The sequence below is a fragment of the Chaetodon trifascialis genome, chromosome 22 (assembly GCF_039877785.1).
Source record: "Chaetodon trifascialis isolate fChaTrf1 chromosome 22, fChaTrf1.hap1, whole genome shotgun sequence".
Classification (NCBI taxonomy): Eukaryota; Metazoa; Chordata; class Actinopteri; order Chaetodontiformes; family Chaetodontidae; genus Chaetodon; species Chaetodon trifascialis.
The window spans coordinates 1,704,384-1,729,000 of record NC_092077.1 but is presented as its reverse complement, the minus strand read 5'-3'; the positions used below and the strand labels follow the sequence as shown (position 1 = coordinate 1,729,000).

Below are 24,617 nucleotides of genomic sequence, written 5' to 3'. Positions count from 1 at the left end.
TGGCAAAGTGTACATTTTCATTTGTTCATTTGCTGTTTGAAAAAGGAGCACATACAATGTTAAAACAATATTTTAAAAAATGTTAAGTATGAAATGCATAGAAAGTATGAAAGACACAACAAAGTATGTTCAACATGCTGTGAGGTAATTTGAGATGGCATTTGTTAAAAATGTGTTTATGTAAATATTAGTGCTGTCAAAAAAACGCAAATCAGTTTTAACGGTGTCATTTTTTTTTTTTTATCGCAAGATTAACGTTCCTTTTGACCCAGTGAACTTGTAGTTTTTTCACAGCTGTGGCCACTGCTAGTAACATAAGAACAACTACAGGATCCAGTTGTCAACCGGAAACAAAACAATAGGCATGCTCCATGCACGTGTTTGGTGTTTCCTGCTCGCTAGCTGTAAAGGAGTAGGCTGCCTGTTTGTGTGGATGTCAAGCACACAACACCGAAATGGATGCGAACCAGATTCTGAATGGAAAGTCCAAAGTTATCTGGCTTTCAACAGAGGCACATGGATGCTATTATGTTAAAAGGAAACTTAAGAAAGGAAAGTTTAAGCCATGGTTTAAATGCACGATAGCCTGAGTCCTAGTTTACAGTGATGTGCACTTCTATCACTATCACCCTGTTTTGATCCCATAGAAAGGGTTGTTGAAGGGGCTTTTTTGCAACCAAGTATTTATTTTTTGTCATGTTTATTGACAGTGTTGAATTGTGTGAGATGTGATTCATTCAAATGTGAATGACTGCTGAGAATGTTAGTGTGAAATATGACACTACAGGTTATTGTTTTCGATTAAAAAACATTTGCACAAAGCAAGCCTATGCACTTTTCCATGTTGATAACAGTATTAAAATGATGATTCAAGGGACATTTAGAATAGATGAAAATGTGCAAGGGCTGCACGGTGGCGCAGCAGGTAGTGCGCGTGCATGTTCGCATGAAGAACGCATGTTCTTCCCGTGCATGCGTGGGTTCTCTCCGGGCACTCCGGCTTCCTCCCACAGACCAAAAACATGCTCATTAGGTTGATTGATGACTCTAAATTGTCCGTAGGTGTGAGTGTGAGTGTGAATGTTTGTTTGTCCTTGTATGTGGCCCTGCAATCGGCTGGCGACCGGTTCAGGGTGTACCCCGCCTCTCGCCCATTGTAGCTGGGATAGGCTCCAACCCCCCGCAACCCCGAAAGGGATAGGCGGTATAGATAATGGATGGATGGAAAATGTGCAATTAATTTGCAATTAATCACGAGTTAACTATGACATTCATGAGATTAATCGAGATTAAATATGTTAATTGGTTTACAGCACTAGTAAATATGTGGTTCTGACATGCACTGTTTTACTGCCCTTGTTAAATTGGTCTTTAATTTACCATCCATTCAATGTGCAGGGTCAGACTTAAAGGTACTAATTGTGCTCATTTTCAGGTTCAGGTCTGCTAGAATCGCTATACATGCTTCAATGTTAAAAAACATAATTCCTCTTATACTGTACATTCCTGCAGCACCTCTGTATCGCCTTCTGTCTGAAATTATCTGTTTTGGCTCCTGTCTCTTCTTGGCCCAGACCAAAGCCCAGTCTGCTCTGACTGGTCACCTACTTCAGTCCTGAGCCAGTGTAGTGGCCTGAGCAATTCACACACCGATGGCAAAGTATTGAGGGCAGTTTTGGGGTTTAGTATCTTGCCCAAGGATACTTTGGCCACAGCCACCCACCATACAGGCAGGCACCATAGCTCACAGCTCTGACAGTGTTTTATATCTTCCGAGTTTAGCTGCACACTTCTACAGTGAATAACTGATTCTAAATAAAAACTTCACCACTGTACATGTTCAAGGAATCTAATATGTATTAGCCTAAGACTCACTGATCAGTGGTCCACTATCGTGACAGCTTTTCAACAGTGTATGAGCAAGCTAGCTTATGGTTGGTGATCAAAGTCACACAATGTTGCCAAGGAAATGAATTGCAGCAGTTTCACCATTTCTTTTTCACATGTAACTATATAGTTACCTTCAGGTAATGTCTATCAAGTACAGCAGATACAGCAGCAACATACACACCAACAGCAATCCATTTAACCACAAAGCTAAGACTAGCTGATTTCACACTACAGTAACATTAGAAGTATCCACAAAAGGCAACAGGAAAAAACAGTTACAGGCATCCAACTACTCATTATTTAGTTGGCTGCAAAGGAGGTTTGATCAAAATGAACCCTTAATTCACTAAATTAGATGTGAAAATATCAGAAGATGAGTGAGAGGGAGGCTCTGGCATCAGAGAGGCAGTGGGTGGAAATCAGTGTGTAGAGCCACAATGTCATATTTAATTATATATATACTATATCTAACTGAAGTAGGGTTTGTTTCAACAAATCCAGAGTTGGTGATTGTTGCAACAGTGGATGAACAAACAAATATGGTGTTGGTGCGTTTTATTTTGTTATTTTGAGTTTGAATAATATGTGTTTTACAATGATCTGCAAGGTAAAATTACTGGTATGTGTCTATGTCTGTCTGCAGGACATCTTCAATGCTGTGATCAAACAAAACCCGTTCCTGGTACACCAGCTGCCCTGCTTCTGGAATGTCCAGCTGTCTGACCACACCCGCTCTGAGAAGTGCTACAAAGATGTGTCAGACCTCAAGGTGAGACCGTGCTGTCCCCTCTGTCCACACACCACAGTTGCTTCAGACATACAAGGCATGACCTGCATTAATCAAGAGACTCAAGCCAGCCCCACGCTCAAAGTGACAGACATTTGGTTTTACTTAAAGCAGAGTAAAAGCATCACATATTTTGTTAAGCATATAAAAGAATTATCCAGGTTTCAGGATATGTACAGAGTTGTCCTAGCCTGTCGGTGGTTCCTAGTAGATGGACTATGACACATCAAGTAGACGTATGACTTATGTGTGGACATACAAAATGTATAACTTGAAGGATATTGTTGCTGAAGCTTTGTGGCCATTCATCCGACAACGCAGGCTTCCTATTTCAGTTGTTTTTTTAATGAGAAAATGTACCTTAAATAGCGGTGATTGGGCAGCCATCTATACAGATTTTTTAAACACTTCAAAGCTCTAACACAAATTATGTTCAACAATGCCTGTAGGTGTTTCAGTAATGGTTTTGTCAGTATCTCACCTAATATCATTGCTGCTCGCATAAATTAGGATGCCTTGAGTTGATATAAAAATATTAAGATGATGCATGATGTTGTCGATAAATGAGCAGACAATTGACAGTCTGTCAATGAGAGCAAACCAAAAGCCAAGTCATACAACTAATTATTGTAGAAAAATCACATTTAATGCAGAAAATTGTCTTATAGAGAACAAACTATCCTAGGGGACCATTAACACAATATACAGCACTAGATTTATGTCAGTCGGTGGAAGCTGTTTAGAAAAGCATATCAGCAGTTGTTTTTGTTTAGTTTGTTTCAGTTCTTTTCAGGCTGCATCTGTTGTGGAATGGCCCATTAAACATCCACATATGATGCTTTTTGGTCTTTTGTTTTGTTTTGTTTTCTTGCATTTAAATACCTAGATCAGATTTTAAAGCTTGATTCCACAGTTCGACTACTGTAGAAATTGCAAGGTGTAATGAAGTAATCAAATCAAAGCCTTTGTCCAAAAGTTGGCTAAATGTTGGCTAAATGTTAGAGAGCCATTAGAGCATTAAATACTGTGCTTGTTTATGTGTACAACTGCTACGTTTATGATCATGCCATACATTGTTGAAAAGCTAAGATTGTGATTCTATTAATGCAAACCATGATACAATCACAAGAGGTATAATCAACACCAACAAACAAACAGTTGTAAATCTGAGGTTACTCAGCAATGAAGTCTCATAGTAATGCAACAATCAGTATACTCGGTCTGGTTACATTGGCAAAAGTCCAGATGATCCAATCCCATAAAATATTTAGTCCAAAACACTATAATATTCAACGGAAAGTTTCAAATTAGCCAGCAGGCATGCTAATCCTCCACGTTTTCTCCGTTTTCACTGAAATAAGCATGTAAGCGTAGGCAACATATTGGTCTCAAGATGACTACTGCACTCTGACCTTACGATTGACACTTCACAATTAACATCTTCCATCTCATCTCTACAGCCAACAATAGCCAACGAGAGTCCACGTTGAAAAGAAGGGCCTCGGTCTCTTCTTTCGTATGAAGATCGAAGCACCAATCATCTGCACAATCGATTGCAACTGGCTCGTATAGCCAATGAAATTCCGAAAATAAGGTTATGTCGCTTCAGTGGGTAATTTACAACCAAGTCATAGAATTCAGTGCGATTCTGGATGATAGAAAGATATATAGCCTAAATATGAGTATATATATCCAAAATATAAATATGGATGCAATATTGATTGAATATTTATCTAGTCAAGTATAATAGGGTAGGTTTCATGCTGTGATCCCATTGTGTTTTCCAGCTAATAAGGCCCAGGTACAGTCATCTGCAGGCATTTTTTGTTAAAAAAAAATATTTATATATATTTTTTTAGGCAGAAATAAAAACCTTCTACTTCATTCTGTTCAAACTTCTATTAGATTCTGCCTGCTGGGGCCCATCAAAAGATACTAAAAACCATGCATGTACAAACAGTTAAAGAACATTTTATTTAGTTTACTTTGAATATGCCTTGAATAGGCATTTTAGGTTAATTTTATAGGAGTGGAAAAACACCAAGACACACAGAAATGGCCAATTGGCAAATTTAGCATGAGCTCAATACCATTTAGTCAGCACGTTACCACTCTGCAATATTATTTGAAATCAACATCAATTTACATAATTATGCAGATTATACACAACTGTATATCTCCCTGTAAACTCAAAATAATATTTTAATAATTTGATTGCATGCATCTCTGACTATGGATGACTCAGAACTTCTTAAATCTAAATCAAGACAAAACTGAGATCCTAGTTCTTTGAACAAAAGCTGAGAGAGAAAATCACTCAATGGCTTTGCCCTCTCTTATCTGTCTGACATGATGAAGACATACAGTATGCGCCTGTTACTTCCCACTGCTCTCGATTGTTTCTGAGGTCAGGCTTCAAAAACTCTTGTCTTTAGGACCAAGACTTGTTTGTTGACACTTTCAAAAGAAATCTTTTTTCTCATAAGTGTTTTTTACCTGATGGATGTTATCCTGCTCTTAAAATTCATTTTTACTCTATTTTATTTTCCTTGTTTTTGTTGGTTTATCATAAATGTTACGGTAATGCTTATTACATATGGTGCCTCGTAAAGATGCTGCTAAAGGTACAGTATGAGGAAGTAAGTGAAATTTCCTTTTGAGTAGGCAATTGGCATTCAGCCCATAGACTTTCATTATAGCATTATTTGAAAAAAAATATATATATATATCAAAAGTAATGAAAAGAGATAAAAACTTGAATAAAAGCACACCATTCATTATGAATTGAACAAAGCATCTGGACCAAATGATGGAATGCATCTGGTTTACTGGTCTGTATATTACAATAGAACTATCTGAGCATGACAATAATAGACCCTGATAACTGCTGTTACGGCTGTCTGTGATCCAGGTGATCCACTGGAATTCTCCAAAGAAACTGCGAGTTAAGAACAAGCATGTGGAGTTTTTCCGGAATCTCTATCTAACCTTTCTGGAGTACGATGGCAACCTGCTGCGGCGTGAACTATTTGGCTGTCCCAGCGAGGCCGACCACAACAGTGAGAACGTAAGTGGAACTGCATTTGTAATTCTGCCAGTGGTTTCTATTTAGTGCTAAAGATATGAAAAGTGGTAGTAAATTAGTGTTAAGTCAGCTGTAGTAGGTCAGAAAACCTTTCACTCAGTGGACATTTTAGCAATCCCAGAAGAATGACGCCCATCCCATCTCATTTCAGTGTGGTGGAGTTTTATTTTGTGTTTTTTTTAAGTAAGTTGTTTGTTAAGGCAATGGAATGATTTTGATTTGAGATTCTTTTCAGATTACTCTTAGATAGAGATGGAGCATACAAGAAACTTTATCTTTTGTTGTCATTTATTTTATTGTACATGTACTTGTGCAAAAAAATAAGTCAGTTCAAATGTACTCTGAGTACACTTTTATCATGTTACATTTGCATTCAGTGTCAATCCAACAATACTAGTGGAACAGCGTCACATCATGTCACCGAGCCCTGATGTCAACAGTTAGCTTAATGAGGAAGGATGAAGTCCCTTAGCTTTGTAGCAAATGTAGAAGTCACTGCTGGAGAATCCACCGTGAGCATTTTAGCATTTAGCGAAACCCAGCGTGCATCTAATAAAACATCTTCGGTGCATTTGATTGTCACGTAGCATGCTTGCCAGATGGTGCATTAAATTTTTTAACTATGCCTGGCATTTTGTCCTGAATTTTTTTTTTTTAGATAACATTGTTTATTAATTGTAGAATGGAATATATATACATGTGTGTGTGTGTGTGTGTGTGTGTGTGTGTGTGTGTGTGTGTGTGTGTGTGTGTATTTATATCTATCTAGATAGATAGATAGATAGATAGATAGATAGATAGATAGATAGATAGATAGATAGATAGATAGATAGATAGACCTACCTTCTCCTGTTGCCTTTTCATTTGTTGACTGGGATGGGACTTCTTCCTGCCGTGACCCAGTCCAATGATGAACGGTAAAACTGACTTCCATCCTGCAGGAATCCCAAATGAATCCTGTAATCCACGGGATGTATTTGAAATTTCTTTAATAATTAGATTCCCCTTTTTTTCAATAAACACTTTATAAATAGCTCATAATTTCTTGAATACACTTAAAGGAAACTTCTAAATGGTTTCTGTTTACCTTCTGCTGATCATGCCAGCCTCACAGTTGAAGCCTCACACCTCTTCACCTTCTAACCTGCTGAAGGTCACCATGGTCAGGATTTCTTTTTATAGGACCAGTCACTATGGGGCTGTAGAATTATTTAAGTGTCAGCTGTGTGGTCAGTTAATCACATTAGAATTTTCCATCATGGTGTGCCAGAGCCTTTTTTGCCAGCACTCAATTCTAATGTGTCCTTAACTCAGGAAATTGTTTGCTTACTCAGTTTTTTTCGTGTTTGAAGAGCAATTTAAATGCCATTAAAATGATGATTAGTCTAATGAAGTAACTGAGGGATTGGCTCCAGCAGCACATGGCAGACCAGGCCCTGGTAGGGCCACAGGGCATCAGTGACACTGCAGCCCAGTCACTCAATGGAACTCCATTAATAGTGTTGTTCAAAGAAGAACAACACCACACTAAGTCCTGTGGTAACAAATAACTGTGTGGACATATACCTGAAGTTAGAATACTGATATTCATTCATACTGGTTGATATTCTCTATAAAGACATCAATTTTACAGTATGTACACATTGTACAGAAGTCTCCAGCTTTGTTCTCAGCAAATCCTGTTTTACTGTTTGTTTGTCATGTCTCATCAGAATGTTGACAAAAGCTAATCAGGGAGAATTAATTGGAAAACTGTATTTTATTTGTCTTAAGTTAAAACAGCTTGGTGCAAAGTTGGCAAATGTAAGATTGCTTCTTTTTCTTTAAACCATAACTACAAAGGGTCCTTTACCCCTAATTGTCACCAGGTTAAATAAGGTTGGGCACATGTATGACAGAGCTGATCCTGCCATTCTAGTCAATGTGTTCATTTCCACTGGGTGCATAGCGTTTCCATTTCAGAAGCGTCCCAGATCTACGCTCAATCTGCGGAGAATGCACACAGAGGCAGATTGAGCCAGACAGGAAGTCAGACACAGGAACAATGTAGAGAATCCGGTAAATTTTCAAAATAAAACACCTTTTGCAGACTCCTGATCATACATTAACAATAAACATAATTAAAGCAGACAAAAAAGAAACAAGGCCTAGTTACCCATGGTAGAAGCACAAAAATCAAGGGAAAATGACCAAACAAATCCGCAACCGATACAAATCATGGGCAAACTTAATTCAATTCAATTTTTTCAATTCAATTCTATTTGTATAGCGCCAAATCACAACAAAAGTTGTCTCAGGACACTTTCCATATAGAGCTGGTACAGGCCAAGCTCTTTTATCTACAGAGACCCAACAGTTCCCTCATGAGCAAGTACTTGTCGACAGTGGCGAGGAAAAACTTCCTTTTAACAAGCAGAAACCTCGGGCAGAACCAGGCTCTGGGCGGGCAGCCATCTGCCTCGACCGGTTGTGTCAGAGGGAGAGCAAGAGAGAGAGAGTGAGACAGACAGAGAGAGACAGACAGAAATGCAGTCAGAGAGACAGACAGACAGACAGACAGACAGACAGACAGACAGACAGACAGACAGACAGACAGACAGAAATGCAGTCAGAGAGAGAGTGAGGGAGTGAGAGAGACAGAGAGAGAGAGAGAGAGAGAGACAGACAGACAGACAGACAGACAGACAGACAGACAGACAGAGTAACAATGACAGTGGATCTAATAACAGTAGTAGCAGTTGCAGTGGATGTCAGGCAGGGCCATGGCAGGAGACGTAGCTGTAATCCACAATCCAGATTCAGCCACTGTCTGTGGGAACCTGCGAGACGACAAAGCACAGAGACTCCGGGGAAGGAGCTAAGTTAGTAACACGCCGTGGTAGGACATGAAAGCGTGCAGATGGAGAGGGAGCGAAAGACAGAGGAGCTTGGTGTATCTTTGGAGGTCCCCTGACAGTCTAATCCTATAGCAGCGTAACTAGGGGCTGGTCCAGGACAAGCCTGAGCCAGCCCTAACTATAAGCTTTATCAAAACGGTAGCTTCTAACCCAAACCACAATTGTTTCCTAACCTTTCCAAGTAGTTACTTTAATGTCTTTAAATGTAATTTCATCTCATACACAAACTTTTCTTCCTCTGTGGCAGCTTCTGCAGTGAACAGATTGAAGGCTTAAAACACTCACAATGTAACAAACAACCAGTGAATGCAGCTTCATATAGACAAATATAATAAGCACCTTCCCTGGAAGGAAGGTTCTGCAGGTAGAGTTGGTCATCCATTAAACGCATGGTCTGTGGTCCAATACCTGTCCCCTCCTGACCACATGTGAGCAAGACACTGAACTTGCATGGTAGCTTGCTCTCGGCTGTGTTTGAGTCTGTATGTGAATCGGTAAATGAGACGCAGTTTGTAAAATGGTTTGTATGAAAGCACTGTGTAAATGCAGTTTTCTTTATGTGAAATGATTCACAATCTGTTCGTCTTAGCCCTATTTTGATCATGGTGCAGAAGCATATTTTGCTGACAGAAAGTCACTGGAGCTCCACAGACTCTGAAGCAGCAAACAAAGCTGACAGCATCAAATTCAGTGGTTATCTTTCTAGTCCATAAAATACCTCACTGTTGGTGTCCTTCTACTGTCCACCTGCAGCTCCAGAAGACTCTATCAGAGTTGGATGAAGATGATCCTTGCTATGAGTTTCGTCGAGAGCGATTCACTGTCCACCGAACACACCTCTACTTTCTCCACTATGAGTATGAACCCAACTCTGACAACACTGACGTCACTCTAGTCGCCCAGCTGTCTATGGACAGGTACTGTTCTTCAACCACAGTAAAAAAAAATTCAGCCAAAAAGGTTATCTGTTGTAAAAGTGTATCAGTACTCACCTGCATGTAATTGGGAAGCTGTCTGAAAAACCTTTGTTTTGCACCTGTTACACAGGTGTAGTTAAGTGTGAAAGTGGGCAGGGCTTCAGGTGCTTTGTACATTCTGTACAGTAGTAAAGTGGAAAGGGTTATTTAGAGCTAACCCAAGGTTCCAAAAGAAAACTTCCACACACTTTCTACACAGATAATTTTACATGAAAGAAACTTAGAGCACATCCAAAGCTTATATGAACATGAAACTTAGGCAGAGAGCTCGCTTTTGGAAAGAAACATCAAATCACAGAGCTTAAAACTATGCTGTTTTATCTGCCAACAAACACTACTCTGTTTTGTGTTGTTACTTTCATCGTGTACAAGAGGTTTCATGTAATATGGCAACCCTACATTACACAGGATGTGCATTCAAAAGGCTTTTTACTATTGGACTGTTTATGCGCAGATGTTGGTTAGGGCTTGGTGTTCATTACCTTTATAATGCAGACCACAGTGTGCCTGTAGTATAGTGTATCTAAAATTGTCAGGTAACTAAAATTGGCATGGAATATAAGTTATTATCACATTCCCACAATCATTATCTTGTTTGCACAAGTTAATATCCTTTGTTCATATTACATGTGGATAGGCTGGGGTGTATGGTTTGTCATGTCTTGTTGAGACAAGTTAATATGTAGTAGTTATCTTGGTCAGACAAGTAGTTATCTTTTGCATGCCTCTTCTGGCTCTCAACGAAGGCAGACGCTTTTTCTCTTTCTCCCTCCCTGCCCTTATCTGCCCTGCTGCTGCTCTTTGTCTTGTGCTGTCTGTGTCTGATCTATTGGAGCCTCTCTCTGCATTCTCTCCGAAAACCCAAAATCATGGATTTGATTAGCTGGTCTCTCAATGCAATCGACCAAATTTTCTTAACAAAGAGACTGGGTCAAGGTGAGCCCTCCTGCCCTGATGGAACGTTTGCAGCCGGATACACGATGGACTCCTGGGAGAGGTGGAGGATCGTGTGCCTGTCGATCCTTTGCATTGAGGATGTTGAAGATGTCTACACATTTGGATTTATGATAACAGGCTTTCTGCTGTCTGGAGTTAGCAGCTTCCTGATTTATCGCAAAGTTCGGAAGTTGATGGCAGGACACTTGGCTACCGAGAGGCTGCCCATCATGGTTGAGGGAATGTGCTGGGCTGTCAACACTCAGACTCAAGCAATAAGTGAGATCGGTCGCAAACTGGATGCGATTCTTGATCAAAATTGCAAGCTGGATGCGAATTCTGAACTCCTTCACAGGGTGGATTCCAACTTGGAGAAGTTGTTAGCTCGGCTTGGATCAAATTGACCACCGAGTTTGGATATATTTGAATTACAGCCACCGGGAGACTCAGAAAGACTCAAGGCAGACGAATATTGCAGTGTTGGCCTAACCTAAACAAATTGTTATCTTCATTGGCTCCCCAAGATAACCGGCCTTCTCAAGGTCGGTATCTCTCCACTCTCCTGGATGTTATGCAGAGAGGATGCTCTGGCCCTATCTCCTCCCCCAAACATCCTCTACTCCCGTGAACTTTGTTTCTGGATCAGAACTCTCCGAGGTCGTCTCCATGGCTACGGCTGTGTCTTCGTCATCAGTCATCAGACGGAAGAGACAATGGGTTGGCACTGAGCAGAGATGATGTACATGGGCTTACACATACACACACACAAAGACACATATAACACACACACACCCCTCAAACTCAACGCCTTCGTGGCTCCCTCCCCCCTCCTTTCCTTGTCGTAGTATAGCACGGAGGGTTGCTGCGAGGCGTCGTAATGTGGCTGAATGCATGCCCCCTCTGTGTCTGTGCTGCGAAACCTACCCCCCCCAAAAACCCTCACCCGCTCCCGCATGTGCAAGTCTTTGAGTTTGGTTGTAATGTCTTATTATGTTGCTTGTGTGCTTGCTTGTGTGGGATTTGCTTTTTTTGCCTCTTCCTCCCTCTTGTTCTCCTTTTTCTTATCTAAGTAAACGGGGCGTCGATCGCTGGATTGTGCAGACCCACAGTTCTCCTGTTCCTGTACTCCCCATGTTATGTGTCATTGCTCTTTTCATGTTTCTTGGACGGGATGTAACTGAAATGAAATTTCCCCTCCAGGGGACTAATAAAGGCTTTCGTGATTTCACCACCCCTGTGTCCTGCCCTCTGCAGGCTCCAGATGTTGGAGGCCATCTGTAAGCACTGGGAAGGTCCCATCAGCCTAGCCTTGTACCTCTCTGATGCTGAGGCCCAGCAGTTCCTGCGCTACGCTCAGGGCTCAGAGGTGCTGATGAGCCGTGGGAATGTTGGTTACCACATCGTCTACAAAGAGGGACAGTTCTACCCAGTCAACCTGCTGCGGAATGTGGCCATGCGGCAGGTCAACACACCCTACATGTTCCTATCAGACATTGACTTCCTGCCCATGTATGGCCTCTATGAGTACCTCAGGTAATAGGAGAAAGAGAAATCATATGGAAACCTGCTAAGTTGGCAGTGTTACTGACACCTCTGCATTTTAAATGAGCTATCACATATATATTGTAGTAACATACGTTATGTTATTCAATCTAATTTGTGTGTTTTGTAGGAAGTCAGTTGTGCAGCTGGACATGGCCAACAGCAAGAAAGCTCTGGTGGTTCCAGCTTTTGAGACACTGCGATATCGTCTGTCTTACCCAAAGTCCAAGGCTGAGCTGCTCTCTCAGCTGGACATGGGCACACTCTTCACTTTCAGGTTATTCACTGTTTCTATAGGCAGTAATGCTTAAGAGTCTTAAGGTTTTCATTCAACAAAACACGACAGCAGCTCTTTTCAGTTTCCTGTCTGTGGTTGAGTTTGTGTACACCGATAATATTGATCCATCTGGGTTTTTTTTTTGTTTTTTGTTTTTTTTTCCCATTCATTAACTCAGATCTTTGCTTAATCCTCTGGAGCACACTGAAGAGAGGCGCCTGTATTAAGCAGACAATAGATCAAACACAAAAATCAAAGAAAATAGAGAAAAGATAAGAAGCAGTTAAAATGATGGACAGCTACATTGGAATATACCGTAAAATCGTTGACTTTTTTTTTTTTTTACAAAACAGATTTTACAAATATAGATAACATAGCGCTTAATGATATAGCACTTTCTTATCACATACCTTTTAAGTCATTATCAATCAACAACAGCCCTTAGGTCCTCTGATGCTGATATTTGCTGTTCCTAAAATAAAGGAGCACAAAATGAATCCTGTTCACGAGTGAAGGAAGGATGGAGCGTGAGATTGACATGCGGATTGGTGCAGCGGCTACAGTAATGCGGTCCCTGTACTGGTCTGTCATGGTGAAGAAGGAGCTGAGCCGAAAGGCAAAGCTCTCGATTTACCGGTCAATCTACGTTCCTACCCTCACCTATGGTCATGAACTTTGGGTCATGACAGAAAGAACGAGGTCCCGGATACAAGCAGCTGAAATGAGTTTCCTCCGCAGGGTGGCGGGGCGCTCCCTTAGAGATAGGGTGAGGAGCTCTGTCACCCGGGAGGAGCTCAGAGTAGAGTCGCTGCTCCTCCACATTGAGAGGAGTCAGCTGAGGTGGCTCAGGCATCTCTATTGGATGCCCCCTGGACGCCTCCCTAGGGAGGTGCTCCAGGCATGTCCCACCGGGAGGAGGCCCTGAGGAAGACCCAGGACACGTTGGAGTGACTATGTCACTCGGCTGGCCTGGGAATGCCTCGGGATCCCCCCGGAAGAGCTAGGGGAAGTGGCTGGGGAGAGGGAAATTTGGGCATCCCTGTTCAGACTGCTCCCCCCGTGACCCAGCCCCGGATCATGCGGGAGAAAATGGGATGGGATGGGACAAAATGAATGGGGAAATTGCCTTTAGCTATTAGAGTGTTCCAAGAATGTGGAACACCCAGTTAGCATTAGATATGTAATCACCTGAAGATCTACTTATTAAGGCATTCATACCTGTCAGTTTCTCCATCCCACTGACATTCATCCTCTTTTTTCTTCTTCTTAATGGCTTCTTACTTCTTACCCTACTATTCAATATACTGCCACCTGCGCTACTAGAGGACCCACGGTTAGGCCTCCTGTCAATGTTACAGATAACCTGTTTTTTCTGTTTAGAAAGATTAAAAATACAGGATATTTAAGAGAAAATATTTAGATGAGAGGACAGTAGGAGAGAAGGGTGGAATACAGGAGAAGGGTTGACAGGTCTGAGTTAATGCAGTACGTTTTTATCTCTTTCTACAACCACTTTGACTACTGTTATTCCTCTGTCTTTTTACTGGATCTTTTATTATATTTTCATGAACTCATCTATTTTTTTGTATTTTTTCTATTGTGTTTTTGTTTTTAATGCCACGCTAAATAACACTTAAATGAATGGTGATGTAAAAATAAAAGTTATTATTATTATTAGTAGTAGTAGTAGTAGTAGTAGTGTTAGTAGTAGTAGTATCAAAAAATCACCATGGCACACATTATAAAGAGTAAACGACAAACTTAAGTGCTCCATCCCCTATTCCAGCCACATTGTGTTTACAATAATAACTAATAAATGATCTGTTTGTTTTCTAAACAGGTTACACATTCATGTAGGCACACAATGCACACATGCTGCCAACTATAATACACATCATTTATCAATTTGCGTAACACTTATGAGACTTACACTTGGTGTTCAAGTGACAGCTCTGAGCAAAAAGACCACACGGAGAAGGGAGAGGAACTGTGTCTGTGCTTTGCTCCAACTTTTTCATTTCATCAGTTATACACAGCTAGGATCAGGATTTAATACAAAAATTTGCATCCATAATTAACAGTAAAGATTCTGGTTTTTCTGAAAACATTCCAAGCTTCAACTCTGAAAGGTCGCCTATTTTTGGTTTCTTTTTCTTTTTTCCCCTTTAATATCAATTTTACTGTAGTGTGTTTTTTTATTGCCATTATTATCACAATAACAGTGAACACAGACAGACCCTCTCACACCACGTGCTGTGGAAAGGCAGCAACATGACAGGAAGATTTCTGTGTTTGTTGGAGAATAGGGGTGTTTATTTTTTCTCCTGTGTGCAGCCCTTAGAGGAGGTCACACCTCCTTCAGTCAAGCTCACTGGGCTTCACCCATCTGGAATTTGCAGTCGGTAAATACCTCTGTTATCTTGGCCATTGACAGCACAACTTTTTCCATCAAAAATGATTCGGTCTACAGTGTGAGTTATACAAACACATAAAAAGAAAGTCTAGACTTTTAAGACCTTCTACGATACAGACAGACAGAGGTTTCTAATCAAAATGCCAATATTTTTGACACTATTAATCTTACTTCCACTCAGGAAGACTAGATGTAGGAGCATAGTTCACACTCTGAGAAACCCTTTTCTTTCTTTTACTGCCAGGTACCATGTGTGGACTAAAGGCCACGCACCAACTAACTTTGCCAAATGGCGGACAGCCACTACACCCTATAGGGTGCAGTGGGAAGCCGACTTTGAACCCTATGTCATGGTGAGGAGGGACAGTCCTGAGTATGACCGTCGCTTTGTGGGGTTTGGCTGGAACAAGGTGGCTCACATCATGGAATTGGATGCACAGGTAACTTATCTCCATTTCCTCTAGTTGTATACCACCAAACTATCAGCATACTTCTTTTCCATACTTTATGGTGTCTGTAGTTCATGAGAAAAGCATCCTTGAATACCACTATAATCTATAGTGTTTTTAAGTTATGAAATCAATTCTGTGCAATGCACATTCATTACTGTTGTACAGCTGTACAGCAAATACCCATATAGACACACCACCATGCATCTAATCATGATTTCACTCTATTATCAATACTTAATTAAGTTGTCTTAGGTCAGGTTTGGTTGAAGTACTCAGTATATGTCTTTGCACTGACCTATTCAGTGAAATGTGTGATTGCTTGAAGTATTGGTTCCCAATTTCTGCAGGTTACACAATTAAGTTAACTTATAATAATAAATCAGCTGTAATCTTATCACTAAAGCTGCACCAAATAATATTTTATTATCTTAACAAAGGATCCCATTTGTATAATATTGTTATATGAAAGGTGGCATTCATAGAGATGAACCCCACAGAAAACATTGTTTTGGTTTTCTATCCACAAACTTGCAGCAGCAGGCTAATATTTCCTGTGAAAATCTCATATAAGCACACTGTACACTACCTGCCCAGAGCCATGATGCTGCAATGTGTAAAATCAGGTTTTGCCATATAAGTTAGTTACAATGTAGAATTAAGATATAACTTTAAATTCATTCATTCAACGATTTATTACAAACTGTTGTCATGGTAGAATGCAGACAAACTAGAGATATAGCCAGATATAGCGAGGCTCCACATGGTCTCTGACAGAAGACATGGACACAATGATGACTCCTAATGAATGATAATGTTGCTCTGTATTTGCTGGATGGGCAGATAATATATCAGATGTTGAGTTCACGGGTTGAAGTGATGTAATAAAGACGTGAGGTTGCAGTCCTAAGCCGTCCAGACTGAAAGTTCTTCCTGTCCTCTCTCTACAGGAGTACGAGTTTGTGGTTCTGCCCAATGCCTACATGATCCACATGCCTCATGCACCCAGCTTCGACATCACCAAGTTTCGCTCCAACAAGCAGTACCGTGTCTGCCTCAAGACCCTGAAGGAGGAGTTCCAGCAGAACATGTCACGACGCTATGGCTTTGCCGCCCTAAAATACATGACAGCTGAGAATAACAGCTAGCCACCACTGCAGACCCTCACACCCCCTGTCCTGTACTATTGACACACTCCGTTGGCTGGGGAGGAGGGGGCACAGGAAATGGACAGCCCATGTAGGGCCATCAGGATACTTTTAGACTTGAGTCCTTAAGATTTTGAACGTTAAACCCTCAGTGTGGGACTGCAAGAGTCTTTATATCCATTCTCTGTCCTCTGCTGTGGATGGAAGGGATAATCCAGTTGGAGATCTCTTTTGCCAAGATGTCAAAGTTCGTCTTTTACAGCATGAGTGACTGCTACGTCTTGGTCCTGGCTGTGTGGGCCCTGAAATCTGATGGACAGCAGGCAAAGGAAAGCAGACATTCAATGCCTTGCCATATTTGTAAGACCAGTGACAGAACTGTTGGCTGTAACATAGTTACATAGTTAGTGTGTGTATGCGTGCGTGCGTGCGTGTCTGTCTGTCTGTCTGTCTGTCTGTCTGTCTGTCTGTCTGTCTGTCTGTCTGTGTGTACATGCAGGTAGATGAAAAGGGGGACTGCGTGTGCTCCTCCAGGACAGTGCTTAACAAAAGGCTTAAGGAGAGCAGAAGATGTGAAACATTGTGGGCTTAAATTCTGTTTGCACACCTTCCAAGTGCCAACTAAGAGCAGCGGCAGTTTGACTGACAGCCCACCCCAACTCAAATGCAAATTGTCACCAGGCCGAAAGAAATGACAGAGCAGTAAACATGTCCACACAGATTTTGAAAATCTCATTGTGACGACTAACACACTCAGATATTGAGGTGAGCAGCCAGCCAGCAGCCATCCGACCATCTGCTGCTGCTTAATTTGTTTAATAAGTGATACAGACCAGAATAAATCCTGCTCCTCATATGACAAGGGAAGTTGAGTGCAAGGACGGCTGGAGGTCGTCTATGCAGTTGATATTCAGGGTATCTCCACATCAGCCTAAATGTGCTGCTAGAGAATGTTTCCAGTGTTTTCTTACAACCACAGTATAGTACCAGCAGCTGGTTCAGTGTGCTTTTTTGTTCATTTTAAATTTATGCGAGTGTGGTCTACACACACACCTGTCGAAGTCCAGACGGTTTGTGAAGCTGCCAACCCATCACATTAAGCAGCACATTGAGGTGAAGCACCACTTACTGAGCTTACCGTTTACCTTTCCTTCCAACAACCACTTTTATTTATCCGTGTGTTTATTGTCCAGACAGGGGAAGCAGGGAGAGCTGGTGTCTCCCCCACACACCGTCAGGAGGGCCTGAAGAGGACTGGAAAGAGAAACTCTGTAAAAATCAACCACTTGCCGTCAGCAGTGTCACAGACACTGTTTCTTCCTCTCACTTTTTCTGTCTTTCTTTCTTACTCTGGCCTCTAGTTTGACAACTTTACAGTGGCATTCAGCAACACTGCTGTAGCGTGTGTCCTCCTGTTTGTATTACCACAAATGTGTGTGTGTGTGTGTGTGTGTGTGTGTGTGTGTGTGTGTGTGTGTGTGTGTGTGTGTGTGTGTGAGTATTCTGCCTAGTTTGTTTAGCTGCCTTTCTATGCCCACTTATCAAGTTTAGACAGGACACACAGACTGATAGTCACTATATTATACTGAAGCCATATGATAAAAAAAACATCCAAATCTCGCTGTTGAGTATCTGCATGACATCAAATTAAAACTAAAGTTGGATCAAAATCATTAATGGAAAATGGACAAAAACAGCAGAAGAACTTCGACATGTTAGTGGTTCAGTTACAACAGTAAATTTTAGTTAGCTAACAACAATTCTTAATCAATATAAACTCATTGATGAATTGCATTTATGGACAAGCAAAAAAAAAGTTTTATAATTTTTATGGGCTGTCTCACTCATGCCACATCATCCACATATCAGGGATCAGGTAACCATTACAGCAACACAACAGCTGACGCCACCATTTTTATGATCATTTGTGTTGAAATTGCTGGAGTTGCTTTCTTCCTGTTACTTTAATGGGCTGGAAGGAAATATAGAAAGTTGAGTGTTTCTTCAGCTGCTGTTATCCCAGGTGAGAGACCCTGGAGAGTGCACTTCCACAGATTGCTTGCTGAGTTAGTTGGGGGGGAAAAGAAAGAGAGAGAGAGACAGGTGCATTTGCACCTTTTCAAAATATGACTAGAATGCATCTAATAAAGTGTTTTGAACAATCAGATTTCAGTTCACTTCAGTCACACAACTCTTGACACTTGGCATGAAGTTCAAGACACATAATCAATAAACTAGAGACCATCTAGCAAAGGGATCACACTGGCTACAGCACCTGTCAACACGTTGGCGTTCTAACCAATGAGTACTCAGTGCTCATTACAACGTTATTATATGAGTACTCAGTAGTCAGACCTCATCTATCTTCGAACGCTGCCTTCATCTTTGATCTCAACTGCTCGCCTGTAAAGTTTCTTGACTGCGTCTTGCACAGTTGTGACAGTATTGCGTTGACAAAATCTGCAACGACATATATTCATGTTATTGCCAGACAACTGACAATTTATCTCTTCGCAATAATGATGCATTCTGCATTCATGACTGACCATGTTTAATGTTATGCATTCCTTGACTTAAAAAAGAATATTTCGGCAACATTTTACTGAATGTCTTAGAATGGACGGGAATTAAACTGACACACAGTGATCTATTACTGAAAAGAATGTTGTGGCTGGTGAAAAAAAAACAGTTTAGGAATTTTTGAGTACACCAGTTGAGAACTAATTTCAAAGTATAGGGGGCATTTTTATTATTTTTAAGTTTCTCCTCAGATTTCTGTCCAGGCCCAAAGATACAGTAGATACAGTTTGTGTGGAGGCTGGTCATCTCAGTAAAGGTCTGTTAAACTGTGATGAGGTTCATGATAGCTGAAATTTCATTCTGGTTGTATCTCTCTCTGTTGCGCTCTCTCTGTCTTTCTCTCTGTCTCTCTCTCTCTGCAGTCATGCTTGTGATTGTGTGTGCACATGTGTGTGTGCATACACTGTGTGTCTGATTGTACATGTATGTTCAGTATGCTGAAGTGTGTGTGGATGCCTTTTTGTCCCCTATTGGGGACCTTTTACAGCATAAACACTGACCTTGTTGGGACCAGTAGTCCTCATGAGGAAAGCACAGTCCAAATGAGGCAAAAGGTCATTTCTACGTACCTTGTTAAGGTTATCAGTAAGGTGTCACTTGAGGTTAGGTTAATGGTAGACTAGGGTTAGGGTTTGGGTTTGGCTGTCTGCAATGAATGGAAGTAAATGCAATGTCCTAATGAGGATAGCTGTGCAGAAGAACACCTGTGTGTGTGTGTGTGTGTGTGTGTGTGTGTGTGTGTGTGTGTGTGTGTGTGTGTGTGTGTGTGTGTGTGTGTGTGTGTGCGCGCGCGCGCATATGTGTGCATGCGCATGTTTCTATGCGTGCGTATGCATTTATGTTGTGCGCGCACGTTTACGTGTATGACTGCATGCGTGTGTTCATATGTGTGAAATTTGAATCTGTTCTGAGTGTGTGTGGCTTTGCAGAGTTGGGAGGCGTTGCAGTGAGTAAGTAGGACAGTGCTGAGTGATGCTGCTACCTGAATAAAAGCAAAGAGTCAAACACTGCTGTCACTTTGTTTTTTCGTTGCTGTTTTCATGAATATCAGTTTAGCCTTGTGAACCCAAAGTTAAAAGAGAGCACTCACTGTTACACCGCACACATACATAGGACAGTATTTCACCTTTGTGTATTCCCAAGAGTTTAAAGTTTATTCATCAAAGAGAGTACTACTCAGGAAATAAAAAGCAGTTGTTTCGCTGGCTGTCTGAGAAATTAACCCTGATTATGTCATGATATAGTCAGTGATATAGTCATTATCTAGCACTGGCTCCAGAAACAGAAACCCTGTGTTTCAAACTGGGGGAGTAGACTTTGAAAGAGAAGAAAGTCCTTAAAATTTAGAATACATTATATGAAGGACTCCTTTGAAAAAGCAGGACAAAAGCATTTCAATCAGGAGAAACAAGTGACTGAAGTTAAGATAATTGTTTATTATGACAGATGACATGATTTAGTCTCTCTTCGGAGATAAGAGTGTCTTATTAGACACTCTTATCTCTGAAGACTGGACGGTAATGGGGAGGGAAGAACTAAGACAGAGAGGTAATCATATTTTTAACAGCAGCGAGATGATAGGCTCACAATGAAGATGTGTCACTGTGCTATGGGATAGATGTAACCACCTGATGAGAACAGCTGATATCTCAATTGACAGCCCCAGACAATGACGACAAAGAAATTATGAGTGAGTATGTGTGAGAGCACTGAATGCAGGATCATATGCAATATAAGCTACAAGCTTAAGCATGGAAAAGAATAGTTTTCCTGACTGAACTTTCAAAAAAGTGTCATCTGTCAAATGAATAAATGTAATTGGAGTAAAGTGATGCCAGGTAAGAGGAGAGGGACTTAAAAGAAAACTTAACTGTTTTAAATGTATTCTTCTCATGGTGGTCACTATAAGTGAACCTTTGTGCTACTTTTTGATGATTTTTTTTATTTACCATTTTACTTTCTCTGCCAAGTTTATACAGTATGATCTTTATCCTGTAGTCCTGCTGTTGGGATATTTGAGGCTGAAGAGGCTGTGGCTTGGCCCAACTGTAAATGAAATGAGGACAGAGAGAGCAGAACACCCAGTTTATCAGCTCCCTGGAGTCTGGCTGTCCCCGGTAGAGCCATCCCTTACCTCCCTTTAATGAAGGTCCCACAACACCATTTGTCTTATCAGATAGGCTATTAAAAGTTTTAGTGGAGCCGCTCATTAATTCAATTTAAAATTGAATACATGAATTTCAACTGATTTCAGATAATAAATTCAGAGGATTGGTGGATGTTAACCTTGCAGTGATGTACTGAGGCTTTTGATACCAAAAGGGCAGACTTTAAGGCTGCGCCTACAGCTCTGTTTGTTTGGTAAAACAACACATTGACAAGCTAACTGGAGCTTTAAAAGGAAACCTACATACTGGCAAGTTGTCATTCTGACAGTGGGAAACCTCTTGTGAAATGTGGCCTGCGAAGCAATTTATTGCCACAAAAAGAAATATAAAAAAAATATCTAGACAGCAATTACTTTTTTCCGCAATAAAAGAAAATAACATGGAATAGTCAACTGACATGTCCTTCTGGGTGGTCCCTGAATGTAACAAGCACACAGAGAGGTTACATATCATGGCATGCATCATGGCAACTGTCAAAAAAAGCACATGCAGAATGTCACACCTTCCATCATATTTATTTATTTATTTATTTTCTTTCTCAAGTAAAAGGCAAGTTAATCTGCCTGAGTTGTGGGGACATGCTGACAGTGATAAAAAGGGCCAACCTGGAGCATCATTACATAATTGATTTGCAAGGACAAATGCACTTGAATTAAGTCAATGCTCTTCAGCAGAATTTGGATGCCCAACAATCAACTTTCACCAGACTACATTCTGACAGAGACGGTAGCCATGTTTTTATTTATTGTCAAGCTAATTTTAAGTGCAATTTTGTAATTTTGCAAAGAAGGAAAAACAAGGAAAATGTGAATCATCATCGGTTTATGAAAATAAACTGGTTTGAGTGAATAATACTGAATAGTGAATAAACTAGGCTATTTAAAGTGTACTTTGCGATATGAGCTATGTTACGCATGGCTGTATTAAAGACAGAAGAGGACGACTGTTGAAAACCGAAAACAATACTAGTCACCTTAGCCACATCAGAGAAAAATGGAGAGAGTTCTGCAGGAATTTGTTTCATTTGGGCAAGTTGTATTTGTTCTTTCATGTCAGCTAGCATTGGCCATGTGTTCATGTACCTGTTGTTGGTAATGCCAGCCATGTTATGGAAATATATAGGAAGATGATGACAGAGGAAACAGCTTTTTCTTCTTTGGATTTTCTAGCAGAAACGGCTGATCAGTCATGCAAGTTATGTTCACTATGTCAGAACTTATTCAGCAAAGGTGTTTCCATCTCCCACATAGCACATTAACACCACCTCAAGCAAGCATAAAAGCTTTTTCTTTTTTCTTTTTTTTTTGCAAAATTAAGGAAGTTTTTCAGAATTTTGCTGTTTCATCAAGCTTTTCAAATGAGATATATAGAAGTGTGCATAGAAACACCTTGATGGAAACATGGCTAGTGTTATGCAAGTTTTGTGGTAAGTGAGTTTAGGTTCACAAGAGTAGTTTTGTTACTACAACTCAAGAATGACAGACCACAGACCAAAGGGGAAGTTGAACTACCAACTTATTTATGTAGAAATCCAGCAGTAGACAGATAAACATAAACTGGTAACACATTGCACACATCACAAACATGCAAAGGAGTTGTGTATTCAGTACCTTGAAATCCTTCAAGATAAAACCCAAATCTGAAAAAAAGCATAAGCATTCTCCCCTATTTTATCTCAACCTAGGTGTTCTGGGTTGACTCAATTCGGAGTTCTCTTATATAGACATTGGTCTTGGTTGGTCTTGCAGAAGCAGACGCCTATCTAACGTGACTTCTCCTCTGGGTGGCTCACCAAGTTTATTCTCCACTTTTTGTCTATGCAAACAAGTGAAAGACCTGTAAAACCTGGCCTGGTGTACAACAGTGGACCGGACCCCCAAAATACAAGTAAATTGTTGGTTTAATCTGAACCATACCTGATAATGGTGACACCATCCACCTCGCTTTGCTAACAAGGTTAAACTTTTCTCAATTTGCTTTACACAAAAAAACCACAAAGCATATCATAACATAAAGCTTATTCACACTGTCTGAGCTTAGCTACTTGCTATTTAAGCTGCACATTCATCTTGAAAAACAAAGAAATTGCATGCTAATTGACACAAAAATGTAAAAGATAGTTGTCAATCACCAAATCCTTTTTCGAAACAAAACAAAATCCAACAACGTAATCAAAAGGTGATCACAAAATCCTTTTTTCTTCGTTTTCTTCATCTTTACCTGTTAAAGGTCATTAACATCCATAAAGCACTATAAATTTGTGTATATATGTTTGAGCCTACATTTTCAAAAGAATTTCTGGCAAACTGAGTGAAGCATAAGCTAGCTGCTGCAGGAGTTGTTATGGCTCCACTGTAGAGTCCATCATCGTTGCTATTTAAGCAAGTCACTGTTACTTACTCTTTTAATAAAACAGTTACCAATAATGGCAATATGAAAGAGGAATACAAAAAATAGTCGCACCTCTCCATAAGTTAGCTCTGCATGTCATCTATTCCTCACCTTTTTTTCAGGAGAAAGTCACTGCTCAATCAACTCTACCATTGTTAATCCTATCTGGAGGTGAAAGTTAACCTTAAACATGTGGATTCAACTAATTTAGTCTATTTGTTAACGTTGTCAAAACACCGCAGCAACTTTTTGCTACCTGCTGTTTGGATACATTGTTGCTTCTCTGACAATTAGCCCTGTAACATAAACATGCGAGGCCCCCCCCGCAGTTAACTATGAGTGAGTGGTCCAGAAGAATCCACTCAAAACCTCAATGAATGAGAGTTTTTTTAATAGTTTTAGCTTTGAGTGATCACTGACTTTATTAAGCCGATTATATGTGACATCGCGGCAGGCACCTGGAGACGCAGCAGCGGCATCTGAATATCATGACTTTAAAAGCACCAAATACTTGCCTTAACAAATTTCGTTAGTAAATAATGTGAAGAATTCTAAAATGTCATTTCCATGAGTTCGTTCAGACAGTGACAGATCACCCTATAGAGCCCTAAGTGTCATAGTCGCTGTCAAGGTGCTGATCCTGTGACTTTTAATCTTAAATTTTAAACTGGCTACTTTTTGCTGCGTACTGTAACAGTTGGTTGTCATGGAAACATTGTTGCTTCCCTAAAGCGGAGTGATATGCTGTGATAAGGCTTTTTAGAATAGTAGCTGTGGTATACGCTCATTATAGTTAACAGCCAATCAGATTGTCGGATTTCACCTTTCCGTTTTATAAATTGCTATATTTGTGCTGTAAGGTCGAAATGCTTATTTTATAACTGTAAATTGAAAAGAGTATCTCATAATTGAGATTCCACATGATAACTACAGACGAAAGAAGGTGAGAGCTGTGTGTTGTTTTCATCATCCTTTTGTCATCCAAGAATTCCTGCAGTTAAAGGGCACAACACTTACACCCCTACTTATAAACAAAATGCTCCTGTAAAACAGCACAAATCAGGTAGAATTACACTT

At 40.5% G+C, this 24,617-nt stretch overlaps 1 protein-coding gene across 1 annotated transcript in view; it reads left to right on the top strand.

Moving 5' to 3' along the window:
* Nucleotides 1-19,986, top strand: part of large1 (LARGE xylosyl- and glucuronyltransferase 1) — a 203,605-nt gene extending 183,619 nt beyond the window's left edge. Inside the window, exons 9-15 of the mRNA XM_070992582.1 lie at nt 2,534-2,659; nt 5,589-5,744; nt 9,413-9,576; nt 11,827-12,105; nt 12,245-12,391; nt 15,049-15,244; nt 16,204-19,986. Of these exons, the coding sequence (XP_070848683.1) occupies nt 2,534-2,659; nt 5,589-5,744; nt 9,413-9,576; nt 11,827-12,105; nt 12,245-12,391; nt 15,049-15,244; nt 16,204-16,401 (1,266 nt within the window). The 3' untranslated portion in view covers nt 16,402-19,986. The remainder of the gene's footprint in view (nt 1-2,533; nt 2,660-5,588; nt 5,745-9,412; nt 9,577-11,826; nt 12,106-12,244; nt 12,392-15,048; nt 15,245-16,203) is intronic.
* The last annotated feature ends 4,631 nt before the right edge of the window (nt 19,987-24,617 follow it).